Source organism: Gobio gobio (assembly GCF_949357685.1).
Source record: "Gobio gobio genome assembly, chromosome: 21".
Taxonomy (NCBI): domain Eukaryota; kingdom Metazoa; phylum Chordata; class Actinopteri; order Cypriniformes; family Gobionidae; genus Gobio; species Gobio gobio.
Genome location: NC_137117.1, coordinates 31677995 through 31693932, shown reverse-complemented (window position 1 = coordinate 31693932; position 15938 = coordinate 31677995). Strand labels below are relative to the sequence as shown.

Below are 15938 nucleotides of genomic sequence, written 5' to 3'. Positions count from 1 at the left end.
ACTTTCAAGTTTCAGGGGACACAAAAACAACAAAAAGTGTTCAATAAGAGTCTTCTGTACATTTTTGAAAATGCTTCAACTAAACACAAAATGAGAAATTCTAAAAGCAGCAGATTTTTCAGAATTTCTCCTTTTGTGCTCCACAGAAGAAACTTGTTTGGGTTTGGAACTACATGAGGGTGAGGAAATGATGACCGAATTGTTATTTTTGGGAGCACAGTAACTTTTATGGCCAAGTTACAAGTGAATTAAAGGCATGGGAAGCTTTGTTTTGTATTACCAAAGCTTGTTCCCCTGCTTTCATGTTTTTCTGAGTTCTTTTAATCTGTTTTACATGGGTCTCTGAGAATGTCATTATGACATATTTTGCACATACTTCATCCCCACACTTCCTTTACTGACTCAGGGCTCCCTTCACATAATGGGCGGATATGACAATATCTCTAAACATTTCCACAGAGTGCCGACAGGCAGACTCCCTGTGTGTTGCATCACTTGCAGCTGGAATAGCTGGTTTTGCATATCAGAATCAGAAAGAGCTTTATTGCCAAGTAGGCTATGTTTTCACTCACACTGAATTTGTTTTGGTGACAGAAGAAGCTTCCAGTACACAGAGACAACAACAGTACACAGTTATAAAATATAAAGATATATGTGAATAAGACACATATGTATACAAATAAACAAATCTGGTCCAGTTACGAGAGAACGGAGAGAATCCATGTGGCTGTGCACAGCTTGTGTTGTCCAATTGGAAAAAGCCTGAAACAGTGTGGTCAGTGTGTCTGTACTAACCACACTAAGTAAGACTGGAAAAATAAATACTATATGGTTTTTCCCCCTACTTTCTTTCACTCTCTGCCTCTTTGTTGACAATCAAGCTCTGTGCTCTAAATTCTTTGTTACATATGAGATCCTGAATGAGACAAGTCTAATAACATGCCTCATTGAGAGAAATTAGGTCATTTAAATAGACATGATGAACCACACCACTATCATTACCCCCACAGAGGAAACAAGCTGTTTTGAATGATCTCATTTCTTAAAGAGAATATCGGCTGACTCAGTAATACCACATGAATGAATGGGAGTACTGTGGCGGGGGGATGGCCATGTTATGCTGTAAAACTTCACTAAAATAGATCATTTCCTTTTCAGTCTCCTCATGATAAAATGTCTGAGAAGGAAACCTTAGCAGATGTAGCCACGAGCAGTTCAGCACTACAAAGGTAAAATTACTTCCATAAGGTCTAAATTACATCCCCATTTTAATCAGATGTGATTGTTTTATTATAATATCCATTCTCTCCTAACAGGACCAAATCAGTTTCTGCCCTCTCTGAATTTAAGAGTCTGCTGGACACCAGTCTGTTCCTTCCTGGTCACATAGTCAGTGGAGTAAAAGAGTGCAACGCTGCACAGCACCAATCTACTGCCCCTGCCTCCATTCTGGCTCGCACCGACTTAAGTGATCTCAACAAGAAGAATTGGAAGTACCTGACCAGCGATTCAGCAATATTGGAGAAGGGTGACCAGTTTAAGACATGGGACTGCCCAAGCACCAACTCTAACAGCAGCTTCCCAGGACTGGAGCTGAGCAAGGATTACATCCAGAGAAGCTACACCGCTCCAGATAAGACGGGTATTCGCATCTATTACAGCCCTCCAACAGTGCGGAGAATGGAGAGGAGGCCAGTCAAAGAAAAGGCCCACCAGGATTCCCAGCAAGGACTATCATCTACAGACGCAGCCATGATAGATCTATCAGGTCAGACTGCTGTATCTCCACCCTTATCCGCTACTTCCTCGTCCTCTTATGAGCAGTGGTTGAGCTCACTTTCTCAACAGCACAGAGACTTGCTTGAAGGACGAACAGGAGGTTCTGCACCATTCCATGGACTGGAGATTTCAGGCAACCTTAGCGATGACATGAAGGAGATGACAAATTGCGTACGACAGGCCATTCGTTCCAGTTCCCTGGAGAGGAAGTGCAGCAAAGATACTGGGAGCCAGACAGTTGGTGTTTCTAGTACAGGAACGCAGACAGCACAGTTTGTCAGCATTGGCCTACAAACTGATGTCCCCATTTCAACAACTAGAAGCCTTCAAGGGAAAGCGTGGTCTCCTCGTCCATCCACCTCACTAGCATCTGTACGCTCAAGACAGATCTCTTCATCTCTGGAGAAAGTACACAGTCGCATAGATAGACCCTGTTGCTCACCAAAATATGGCTCACCTAAGCTCACCCGCAGGATCTCCACCTCCTCCTCCAAACTCGAGACCTCCTCAACATCCTCGAGGGATCGCAGTGTTTGGAATCTGCATAACCGTAGTGGAACTCCGGTCGGTTCCGCCTGGGCACGTTCCACCACCACACGTGACAGCCCAGTGCTTAGCGGCCTAAATGATGGCTTGACCAGTCTCTTCAGTGTAGTGGAACACTCCGCAAGTGTTGAATCATTATGGAAAGCAGATCCGGGCCCAGGGAGACAAGCCGCTGGGAAGCCCTCCTGTCCTAGCATAGGTATCGGTCTGGGAGAAACGGGAGCTCAGAAGTACGGCATGGTCCAGGAGTTTCTTCACAATGTTTGCGGCAGGACTGCACCAGCGGGCACGATGGATGAACCAAAGCCTGAATGCATACCTGCAGCCTTGATCAGCACAGACAATATCACGAAGATCGTCAATAAGAGGTTTATGAAAACCCAAAGAGACGAGTTGGTAGTCAATGGAAAAGATGCAATGAGCTCAAGCTCTAGTATCTTGGAGGTGAGTTTAATCATGAATAACTAATTGTGTTAGACAAACTACCTCTTCCTCAAAAGCATAAACCCTGAATCAATTAATTATCTTAACTTTTTTGTCTTTTTTTTCTTCTCTGCAGGATTCAGTTTGTGACTGCAACTCACAAACCGCCACTTCCTGTTTAGCCCGTCACTCCCGCTCCACCACACGACATACCTATGGCCAGTGCAATCATCGAGTGCAAGAGTCATCCATGGGAACTGAAGAACGATTCGATACCAGTAATGAGTGAGGATGAGGGTGGCCTCTTCTGACGCTTCCCAAAAACTATACAAAATAAACAATTGTCAACACTCACACCACACAAACTGCCACACAAATCCACTGCCACATGCCAATACACACAGACACACCCTTAAACAAACACATACATACATCATATCTTAAATAAAAAGACTTCAGGGTTACAACAATGGGACCTTGGAGAATTCCTACATCTGGAGAGTCTCCAAACCAGACCTCAGTGTAACCAGCACACTTTAATGCCAAGGAAGGGGAGAGAGTACACCTCCCCTTTAGGTCCACCATTCCACTGTCAAGATTTCACATTGTAAGTCCATCATTCCAGTGTAAACCAGCCAGTCCTGACTTTGAATTCCACCATTCCACAGTCATTCAGTCAGAACTCTTCTTAAACTCAGCAATTCCTCTGTTCTTTATCCAGCCAACAAGACAGCTTAGCCAGCCATTCGATCCCCATGGGAGAACTTGAGTAATCCAAACCCAAGTTGACACCAGGTGTTAATGAATTCATGTAGATATAAAGGAAACACATAGCATGCAGCTGAACTACACAAACCAAGAACCTCAACATGGCCTTCAGTAAGAGTAAAACTTCTCCTCACAACTGCCCAGTGGCCCTTACTCTTACCCACAAATAGCATTGCTTGGAGTAGCTGTAAAATTATCCCGTAACCAGCCATTGATGGATTCTAGATGGAGTTCCTGTACAACTTACTTTTTTCGAAAATGTCTACAATGGACCACTTTTGCCCTTTATGGTTAAGAGGAAAGTTTCTTCTTGGAAAGTGTTGCCACCTAAAACCAACATGGTCTCAATTTGGTTTCATGTTCCTCACAGACAATCGTCAAACAACAAAGCTTGTTTCTACCACTGTATAAACTCTTCCATTTTTAAACCAGCCAAAATATGAAACTCAGAATCTACCCCTGGATTTCTCTAAAAAAGGACTGGATGATATGATTGATGATATTGCATTATGAATCTGTCCTTATTTAATATTCTTATTATGCTGTCTGAAGATATCTACGAAGAGCACGTTGGTAGTGGTAGAGTAGGAGGATAGCAGTTTTGTTTGCTTTGATACTTTGTACTGTATAAGTGTTTGAACAGAGTACTAACATGTAAATCTCCATTCCTTGGCTAGGATGTCCTCATGAATTTTAAAGTGTAACGGTCATTTTTATTATTGCCCCCTGCTTCTACGGAAGACATGTTGCTGGGTGTATCTTCTGCAATCCTCTTCTTTATTTTCACTGTCTACCTCGCCATCCTCCATCATTGTGCTGAAATAAATCTAATGGACCTTAGTTAGGGTAGACGCCAGTTTTAATTTGATGTGAATGAAAACGAGACTATAAGGGATATAAGTATAGTCAGGTTAATGGGTTGTAATATTGGGTGTTTTGGAAAATCTTTGGAAAACACGAGTTGTGATCAATGCAGGCTCAGCAAAAAGGTGCATAGTGGTCTAACGGGGGCGCATGTAAGCGTCCTTCAGAAACCTAAAATGACAATTGGGACATCCTATACACCAGGGATGGGCAACATTGCTCCTGGAGTGTGGCTGTCCTGCAGAGTTTAGTTCCAACCCTAGTAAAAAACTAACCAGCCTGTAGCCTTAGGCCCCGTCCACATGGAGACACGTTTAGCTGTATACATTAATAATTTGTATCGTATCAGCATTACGTCCAGATGGATCCAGCGTTTTAGGAGCCTGAAACCGGTATTTTTTTAAACGGGTCCCAGAGTGGATAAATCTAACACCGTTACGTTTTCGTGTGTACAGCCAATCCGTATATTTTGTGAAACGGTGATGTCATCAAACCACGTCCCGCAAGGTAAAGACTAGAAGGGATAAAGCTACGGCCACTGGGCATGCGACATCAATATTGCGTCATTTAATTACTGTATTTGCATTATTGTAAGCGTAGGTTTAGGGTTGGGGTAGGTATAGGCGTTAATAAAACACAATCTGATAAATAGCACATTTATTTATTATTTTATTGTGAGATTTTGCCTCACCTCCGACCATTGCTGTACCCCTTCTAGCCACAACTCTTCTTCCCAGTTTTTACTGTATTTCTGTGGCAGAATTACAGCGACACATACTGGTCTGGAATGTATACTACATCGTTTTGAGTCGGTTTCAGTGGTTTCGTGTGTATGCAGATATTTCTTGAGATGGGGGGGGGGGGGGGGAGAGATAGGGAAAGCTCTGGCTTCATGTGGATGTGCCTTAGTAATCCTGAAGACACTGATTGGTTGTTCAGGTGTGTTTGATTAGGGTTGGAGTGGCACTTTAGGACCGTCACTGCCCATCCCTGCCATACACTGGCCCTGGCCCAAATGGCACACTTCATTTGCACTTTCGATCTTGTGGACTTGCAATGGCTGCCGCGTGTCCATTAAGTCCAACGAGACCGTAGGGTGTCCCATTTGTCATTTTAGGTCTTAGAAGGGTGCTCACGAGCGCCCCCTTTGCGGTCGATATGCGCCCTCAGACTTCTTCCCATCAGTCAAAGCGGTGTTACGTCTTGAAAGTGCGGACTTGTAGGAAGATTGCAAGGTTTTAATGTGCCATTTGGGACAGGGCCACTTTAGTGTTTCACTTGGGACAGAGCCAAAGTGTACATCAATCCCTCACAACCTCACTCATGCCAGATTGAATGTCGTCTACCCTGACTAAAATCCATAATCCTATTTTACAGAACACAGTTGAAAGCCTCACAAAATACTAATTATGCAGATATCACATTTATAAACAGATATGTTTAAGGCTGAAACGCTCAATGCTAATTAATTGGCCACAGTGAGATTGAGATTATTTAAATTTTATCAGATAATCCCAAAATGTAATCCACAATTTGACCGTTTGTCCATGTAGCTATGCAGTTACTGTAATATGAGTGTGTGCCTCCCTGTAGCTGCTCCTGTATCCGAGTCAAGTATGCTTTGCAAAGTTTTTCTCCAATCTCCAGTTGGAGTGGTGCTGCAGAAACTGAAGTTTAGTCATTTTTGCCGGTGCTTTTCTTAGCTTTGATGACAGAACATTAGGAAACATTTTTGTATGCATTTCTCGAGCCATAAGGATTTGTTTATTCAGCTCTCTTTATAAATCAGAAATTAGTGAATCATTTCTCAGTTGTTCAGTGTCTGGCCAAAAAAAAAGGAAAAGAAAAAAAAGAACGAAACCCAGCCTATTATATTCAGGAAAGTGTCACCTTTTTATCTGTCACAGCCTTGCCATATGTCCCACAGCTACCTCTTTACTCGAAACTGTATCTTGTATTACATTTAACCCATTCATGTTTCATTTTGAAGGTCACTAGAGTGCCTTTTTTAAATTAAAGCAACAAGATATCTGCTAGAAGTAGGTTTTTGAGGAACCATCAACTGATGGCGATGAAATAATGGATGTTTTCAGAAGACTGAACCCCTCTGTTTCTTGAAAAGGACAAAAATTACTAAGTCTGTATTCATAAAGTTAAATGAAGTGCAAATTCAATCTATAGTGTATAGTGTAATAGATTACAGAAGCCAAAATACATTTACGAGTGAAATCTGCAAATGTAATCAGTTCGTCCTTTCTTTATAAGCCATTTTAACCTGTTTGAATGTTTCCTGAATTGCTTTGCTCACTTGTACATATCAGACAAACGGTGTACTGTCCCTTCAAGTGTCCCTTAACCGTTTAGTCTTGGTATTCATGCTTCTGAGTTTGGTCACATGATCTCTGAAAAAAAACAAAAACAGGGGGAATGACCTTAGTTTAGGAGCTTTTTGTTTTAGGGCTCCCACGGTCCATTTATCAAATGCTGAAGTCTTACATCAAACCTCACTGATGGTTTGAAATTTCCCCAAATTTAGCAGAAGAATGTAAATGATGCCAATTAGACACTTTTATAGCTATTCTTTTTAAAAACCGCTGACAGAAGTTTAAAAGGTCATGTGGCTGGTGGTTTTAGATTTAACAGAGTTGTTTTCATGGGAGCAGCTCTCTAATAGGCCTTTCCATTCACGTCACCCTGTTGTAATGCCTAGCAATATAGAAAACACCTTGTCGCGTATTGTTGTCAATATCAATTGCTAAATTATTATAAAGAGAATGCGTGTATATTTTTTTTGTTTCCATTTGAAATCTCTTTTGAAAAAGTTGACATCAGATGGACGATGAGGAACATTTCTAAATGTTTTAACTTGAAATCAAATATACTGTAAATAAATACACAATTTGTACTCTTTCTATCCTCGTGTAGGAAATTTTGAATGTCTCTGCCAACTTTGAGCTTGAATTCTGTACCTTTCCTCACCTGAATTAAAAACATGAGAAGATTTTGTGTAAATAGAAACATTTTGAAAATAAAAGTGCTGAACATTTCTTGTCAGACCCCTTTTTTTACATCTGGGTGGCGACTACAGTTTTTGCCGCAAATATTCTTTTATACTTGTCACAGTTAACAAATGCACATTAGCTGATAAATAATGAGCATGCTATAATTGTTCATATGTTATCTGAAATGTGTAATTGAACGTTATGAAGAAAATAATTAGCATTGATTAGTTGTTTTCCACAACAGATTAAATGCACCAGAAGTCATTACAAATTATACATCATTTTCTACTTTAAGAGTATTTTTTGTGATATTTTTTACATTTTCAATCTGCACTCGTCGAGCTATTTCATTTCGACTCTTTAATCTCAGCACATTCTCTTAACATGCATAAATGTTTAAGGTGATGCATCGCTTGTGGAATAAATGACTGATGTCTCTGCCCTTTGGAGTAGAGAGAGTGACGGAGTGGTGTGTTAAATGTAGCTCTAGGTTGTAACGGTTCATGTCCAGCTGTGGATTGTGAGTCTCGGTCCAGCTGGATTCCGCACACACACACACACCAACTGACAAAGGGGCCATGGAAGTCAAACTCAAGATAATGTGTTTTTGCATGTGTGTGTGGTGACATATTCACTTGAGAACATCTGTGATTTTCTTCAGGGTCATTTTCCTGTCTGCCAAGATTTCCCTTTTTTGAAAACAATCTAGTTTACATTTGAATGTGAGTGCGGAGAGAGATACCGGATGTGACCAAACAGTTGCATTATTCAAAAAAAAGGGATTTCCTGTCGCAATGGGATGACACTGGCATTAACATTCATAGTGTGATTCGGTGCAGGGGGCAGAGAAGAAAAAGGAAAAAGAAACCATAAGGGAAAAGCTGTGGCTCTGAATGTCATATGAGGGTTTTTCCTTTCAAGCTGTGATGCAAAGCAATAATACATTCCATTTCATTCTCCGCCGAGCGTAAACAAGCACAGACGCTTTTTTGCTAGAGTGTACTTTTTCACCACTGCTGCCTAGCCCATACAAATTCGTAAGACTAAATCCACAGTACAACAATCTAGTGAGTTATGTGTTTGTGTTCATTTTTACATTTTAGAATGAATATCTGGCCTTTGCTTGCCCTTCTCACAGAATTTTATGTTTTTAGTTTTAAATGCTATTTATTTAATATCAGCCATTTTCCATTCATCTCACCATTATTTTAATAGGTTATATTGATTCAAAACATGGAATTCTACTATGGTTACACTTTATTTCTCTCAAGAGAATTAGTTGACTATAGTAGACTGTTAGGTTAGGGTTTTACGTCAGGGTTTGGGTTAGAAGAATAAGTTGACATGGCAAAGTTACTTTAGTCAGTAGAATTTCTGTTGGCGGACCATCACAATAAAGTGTTAGCAGATGTTGAGCAGTCTAATAATACTCTAATGAGAGTTAGTTGACATGTAGTTGCAAAGTTACTTAAAGTTAGTAAGATGTCGGAAGTGGACCATTGAAATAAAGTGTTTTTATTTTTATTAACATTAAAAAAATCACATTCAAAGTTTTTTCTAAAATACTTAATGCATTTTCTGAGAAATACAGTATTTTCTGTTCAACCGGTTGTGCTGTGGCATTTGCTTCTTTGAAAACAATAGTTTAAATATAGCTGCGAGCAGCAATTATCGGGGTTCAAGCGATTTAAGGCCTTTAAGCACATATGCGTAAAAAGATATTATTTAGCAAGCTTGTAACCACTTAAATCATAGAAGGAAATACCACGTGATTACAGAGGCATAAAACTTGTTAGCACCAACTAGTGTCTGATTTCGTTAAAAATTCTTACCGACTTCTAGAGCCACGAGACGAACATGCTCACGAGTTTCGTTCTGATCGAACTCTGGTAACCATGTCTAATAGGTGCTCAAACTTCATTTACCGATGGCGGCCATGTTTTTTTTAGATATGCCAATGTCCTCATAGACTATCATGCCACTTTGGACATAGACAGCGCATGCCAATTTTCAAATCAATCGGACTAGCGGTTGGGTGGTTATAGCAATTTTCATGTTTTTTCCTTGTTATAGCGCCACCAAGTGGCCATTGTCACAATTTTTTTACGTGACCTCAGATTGAGCTCATACACGTGTCCCGAGTTTGGTAAAAATATCTTGTTCCGTTAGTGAGTTTTAGCCATTTTAGTAAAAGTGGCCCCGCCCACATTGACAGAAAAATTTCTTTTTTTTTAATAAATATTGATATTCACTGGTTTGGTTCCAATCCGGCAAAAAACCTAGGACTAATTCGCAAAAGTAGGTTTTACAAAAAAATCAAAAATACCAGATTTCGGGGCATGCAAGAATTGAGCCAAGGATTCCAACAATATAATACACTTGAGCCTACGCCTAACGGTTTAGGAGTTATTAGCCCTTTTGTACTTTTGACCGCTGTAGCATCCCTGTCAGGCCAAACGGGGCGAGCCTTGGTGATGCGATGTGAGTACAACCAGCCCTTAAAGTTTCAAATCTCTCCATCACTTTTAGGGGAGAATGCTGATCCTTGGAAAATGTAACAATTTAGGCCACCATTAGAGACTCTGCACTAATCTTAAACCCTGGCCTCACACTATTTAAATGTAACAGGGTTGATAGAACACTCAAGATGATTCTAATTCCCGCACAAACACGTCAATAGCACAGTGAAGCTCTTCACTGGCTCTGATGCTGAGTCAGATGTTCTGTAAGCTCATCCTGATTAGATTGAAATCAGTAGCTTGGCTGAGGTGGCCACTGGAGCTTATGTAGGTCAAGTAAGAAGAGAGTGATACTGCTTATCTTGTAAAGCCCTGCACAGAGTGATCAGGTAAAATACACAGTCCCACCTTTCAGTGGGAGAATCTGTGCTTTTTCTGAGATGGCCAGTACTTATTAAAGCAGCTGCGGCTGCAGTTTATGTACATTCAGGGCCCTATCATACACCCGGTGCAATGCAGCGCCAGGCACGACGCAAGTGTTTTTAGCTAGTTTCAGCCTGATGCAGTTATCATTTTCATGTCCAGCTCCACGGCGCTATGACACATCTTCTGAAAGAGAACCGAATCTCTGAATCAAAACACAGGGGGGAAAAAAAGCAGAAACAAGTGATTAAAAGCACTGCTTAAGCACGCTGTAGTCTTTGAATAAGAGCTTTTTTTAAGAGCTTAAACTTGCGTTCAAGAGTTGATAAAGAACTCATGAAGCAAGAATAACAGCAGATGGTCTGTTCTTTTTTATCAATTGCATGTTAAGCTATTCATACAGGCAGGGAAAGAGTTAAAGATCTAAAAAATGAAAAATGTAAAATGAAAACTGGTATCAAAAATCTGGCATGAGGTCCTTTTGTTTGTTCTGAGGTCATCTAATGTATATGTTAGTGTACCCCTATAAGTTTACACAATTAATTTCAGATATACACAAAATGGATCAAATCTCCATAATGAGAATACCCTTCCTCTAATACCGCCAGCAATTAGAGAGTAGTAGCAGTTTGTGTCTTTGGTGTCTTCATAGTGCTAACATTCATCCTTCATTTCCTTTCCTAACCATTAACTGGCAAAGTAAGTGACCTCCGTACAAGCTGTCAAGTGTGGTTTTGTCAGGCTGCAACTTAAACTAAAAGCTATCGGCTATTAATTGTTTATTTGTTCACTAATACACAAAAGTGCTATTTCTGTGTCCTTGAACTTGAGGAAACAGTTGGGATGGCGAAAAGAGGCCTAGTGATGTGAGAAACTAAGCTGTTTGAAACTTTTAATCACTGAATTAATTGCTTTGCAAAATGATTTATTCTTTCAAAGGGCTTGAAGTTCCACATGATGGTGACGCCTGCTGGTTAGAACAGTGTAAATGCAACACAAACTCAGCCCAAACATGCATAAAAACATATTTTACAAACCAGTTGCAAATGTTTTGTTTATTAAATGCAATTAACAAATCACCTAACACCATTAAATATGAATTGTTTTGTGTTTTTATTTGAGAGCTTGGTTAATCAGGCCAGTAAGAGACTATTAAAGGCACAATAAGTAATTTTTCACCACTAGAGGTCACTTATTCAAAACAAAGGCGTAGCTTGATGACACCTTGATTTCGCAGAATCATGGGAGCTGTTGTCTTCACCTCTGCAGCTGATGGAAAAGAATCCGAAGGGACTCGGCCAGAAATCATATTCATGGATGAGCTAATGTATTAAAGATTTATTAACGTTACTGTCGTATGAAGCAGGGTGGGGCTGAAAGCCGTTAGAACGGAACAAGGCCACTGGAGCTAATGAGAGACAAGCGTGACACTTATTATTTATTATAATTTATTATGCCGCAGGCGACCGCTTCTGCTTCTGGTCATGCGTATGTGCGGTAACGCAGCTCTGTTTTTTTCATATTAGATACATTTGAGTGTGTTGAAAGTTATATTGCTACTCTGTGCGTACCCTCTGCGGCTACTGTGTTGAGCTATATAACAATGATCAGTTTTCTGAATAAGAACTGTCTAATAAAACATATAATTAAAGCATCTTTGGTGTTTCCATGGTTTCTACATAATAAAACCGGAAATCGAGGGTAACACGGGTCTGATGTCATTGATAGGCGACGCATGGACACGGTCTGTGTCCTGGTTAAAATTGCTTATTTTTCTGGATTTAAATATTCGGGATAATGCAAGTATGAAAGTTAACAAAATATATAACATTCTTCCAGTGGTTTTTGGATATTTTAATCCAAAATCTAACATATTGTGCCTTTAACTACAACACTTCCATTTTTTATACAAATGTGTCCTTAAAAAGTCTATAAAATGGATCTGAGATCAGGTAAAAACCACATACACACAGGTTTGTGGGTTCACAGAGATCGTTCGCCACCATTGAAATTTCAAAACGTTTTGAAACCGTTATGATATAATGAAGCTTCTTTACTGAAATTGTGACTTTGGCAGTTTTATACTCACTCCAAATCACTGGTTCAAAAACAAATGGTTCACAAAGGTTTTGAAGCTTCACAAAGTAGAGTTTTGTGCACATTGTGGTGTCACAAAAACAGTCGCAGGTTTCTACAAAATATGTGGAGGAAACCCGGCAAGATCCACGGATTAAGAGACAAAATGTCTTGTGCCCTTGGATTTCAGAATCAGAATGCAAAAAGAGATCTTATCATTTTTATAGAAAACCATTGTCGAAGACAGGACTAATGAAACCTGCGACGATTACCCTACTATTAAAACATGAAATTGGTAATTTGACAACAATATATCTAGCCTACATAATATTCACATATGCAGTTCATGGAGGGCATAATGTATTAGCCCTATAATTACAGCATGAAATAATATTTAAACCTATAACATTTTACATAGATAACATTTAAACCTATAACATTTATATCTTCTTTCTCACAAATTGCAAGTTTGTATTTCGCCATTTGGCCTTTATAACTCGCAATTGTAAGTTTAACTCAATCATGAAAAAACCCTCGCAATTCTGTGAAAAAAATTTGAATTGCAAGTTAATATCTCAATTCAGATTTTTCTTCTCAGAACTCGAAGATGTAAACTCGGAATTGCAAGAAAAAAGATATAACTCACAATTACTTCCATAGACTCCTACTGCTGTCCCTTTCTGACACCACAAAACATGTCATCGCTATTTACAAACACCAACATGAATCATGTCAATTTTTATATTTTCAATTGAAAATGGCAAATTTAGACAAGTTTATTAGTTTGCACCCCTGATTATTTCTGTCGGTCGTTTAACTTTTCTATCATAAAACAGCTGTCAAATATGAAATGTTTAGTTTAGATACTTACATTTTATCGCACACTTTTATGAACTGAAGCATCGTGCTGGAATTTGTGCTCAGCAACCTTTGTGGATGCAAAGGCCGCTTACATTGATTTGATTGGTCATCTCAAACATTTTGACATTGACGAGCACTATTGACCACTGAGGCTGCTCAGATGAGAAGGTCGATTATCTTGGCATTGTGCAATATCAGGGGCTGCGTTTATGTATGGCAGAGTATGGCAGTTGCCAAACCCTGTCATTCAGACAAAGCAGGGGAAATAAACAGCTCATGATGCAGCTAGTTAGTCCTGTTGCTTGAGTTGGTCTTTGGCAGAAATTTCAGCTTTGAAATGCAAATTTAAATAGGCTAATGCGATAAGATTTCCAGCGGCAAGCTATCTGTCGAAACCATAGATCGCAAGCAAATGATGGACTATGTGTCTTCATTCCATTTCCTTCCACTGAAGAAAAGTGAAGCCGTCAACGGCCAAATATGGTGCTAACATCGTGCGCAGATTTGGAACCGAGTCTGTGCAGTAGTGACTTTGGGACCGGAGTCTGCGCAGTAGAGAGCAGGAAGTAGAGCCGCGATATCAAAAGCCCGCCCACACTCTTGCAGAGGCAGAACAATGAATTATGTCGATGTGAAATAAACTTGATGGAAATGTAGAAATTAAAGCTACAGCTCCAATCTCCTCCCAAAAATCCAGAAAAAAGTCTGCTAGTGCCTCAGTGACAAGTTCATTCAGAGAAGCCGTCAATCTCAGCTGTCAATCATGACCTCACACCCCCATTTTTATAGCATCAGATAACTAACAAAAACAAAACTTATTTAAAAAACGAACACTTGAAATGAAATCGTGATAAAAACTGCCTAAAATGACCGAAACCATCTTTGAATTTTTTTTATTTTAAGTGTAATTTGATTGTTTAGTTTGTCTCGCTTCCATTAATACATGGAGGGGCAGGTTTATGAGCTATACTGGGACCAACCACCTGGGGGCGATCGAGACGTTTTGGCTTCACTTTACAACACGAGTGCGGCACGCTTGGTTCGAAACCAGACTCGACCCGAGACGCAACAAAATCAATCAAAAATCACAGCCAATCAGAAGAGCGTGTGGGCGGGCTCTCTCTGCCAGCTATAGGCTATAAAAGGTCATGACAAATAATATTCAAACTCACATTAAATTCTTTTTACATAAAGATCTGCACTGAGATTATCATGGTCATACTTTGTATGTTGTTTAAGCCGCGATGCTGAAGAAATAGAAAATGTTTGTAAAATAGAATCGCCATTGTGGCGGGTTAGTATAAAAATAAAAAAATATAAATTTTCTCGCGTTGCATCTCGTTTGGTTAGGACATGGTGTAGGCTTATAGGGCTGTTTCAGAATTTGCATTGATTTCGTATTGTTAAGTTTGTGCATTCCGGTTACATTCTTTTAGTATGGTGGATTTTTGTACACATTTTGTTTAGATATAATATGATTACTAGAGAATGTCATTGTTGTATGGCTAGAAGGAATCAGGCCATACCCCAGGTTTTTGTGAAACACCGCCACTGTGCAATATCCTTGCAGCACCAAAGTAAGTTAATATTAGGCAATTATTTCACAACCTTCACTGTATACTCCTCGGGAAAAATATTGAGGTCTGGACCTCAGAGTCCTCAATGGTGGGTACGGCCCTGCCAACAAGTCACTCTAAGAGAAATGAACAAAGAGTATAAAATATCTGTCGATTCCTCTCAATGATCATGTATTTAAGGCAACAATACTTGAAATCCCAGAGTGCCGAGTCTGTAAACCTCCCCTTATTAAGACCAAACCCTATTCTCAAGCTTAGCTGCTATATTGCTATCAGTGTTTTGACCTGCGAGGCAGAGATCCCACGAGACTGAAACCCTCCACCCAAATCAATCATACTCTGCACTAATGCAGAGGTCATTCTGGAGGAGGAAAGCTGGGAAATGAGTGTCCCTGTTGACTGCAGCAAACTTACAAGAAAAGAGCCAGCAGAAGCATGTACATGCCTTAGTATTTCTGTGATTAGTAAATCTTCCTCAGTCTGCTTTGCATCTGAGGTCTACATATGTCCGCAAGCAAACGATTGATAACACAACAAGGTAAACGAATTAGCAAACAAATGATGGCAGGCATCAAATGAAGCCAGTGTGTTTTGTTAGCATGAAACGGTTCCAGTAGGCTGTAATTACTCTGCCAGATCACATCAGTCAGCCATCAAACTGATGGAAGGCGGATAAAATACAAACACAGGATGCAGGCTCTGAGGGAAAGTGCGCTGAGATAGTACTGAGGTATGTTTTGGCCACAGCGCTCTATGCGAAGGAAGGGTGTGCGTTTCCTAAGAGTGAAAGTGGGGAGAAAACAAGCAGGTTGAGCAGACATAGTGAAAAAAATGAGAACGAGAAATCAAACATGCTCTCAGTAAACATAGGCTTGATAGCCACACGGCCACTCTGTGACTAAAAACTGTTTTGTTAGGCAAAAGTGGAAAAAAAATGCCCAGAATAACATTTTATGGTGCAGAGGTTCTCAATTGGTTCATTTCAACACAATCTCATGCCAATTGATAGATATTTTACATTTGCTGAATTGGTGGCTAATTTGTATGATCTCATTTGTATGTTTTTGTACGATCTACTTACACTCCAGTGATGGTTAGGTTTAGGGGTGGAGTTTCATGCATACTTTTTTTTCTAAAAATCATGAAATTCATACGAAATT

The 15938-nt window shown here is 39.8% G+C and overlaps 2 protein-coding genes across 3 annotated transcripts in view; both read left to right on the top strand.

Moving 5' to 3' along the window:
- mtcl2 (microtubule crosslinking factor 2) overlaps positions 1–6203 on the top strand; it is a 53228-nt gene extending 47025 nt beyond the window's left edge. For both annotated transcript variants that reach the window (XM_079803571.1, XM_079803570.1), the window contains exons 12-14: positions 1159–1229; positions 1317–2769; positions 2885–6203. In XM_079803571.1, the coding sequence (XP_079659697.1) occupies positions 1159–1229; positions 1317–2769; positions 2885–3037 (1677 nt within the window). In that variant the 3' untranslated portion in view covers positions 3038–6203. The remainder of the gene's footprint in view (positions 1–1158; positions 1230–1316; positions 2770–2884) is intronic.
- Positions 1–15938, top strand: part of tcea2 (transcription elongation factor A (SII), 2) — a 774534-nt gene that overhangs the window by 318957 nt on the left and 439639 nt on the right. The window lies entirely within an intron of this gene.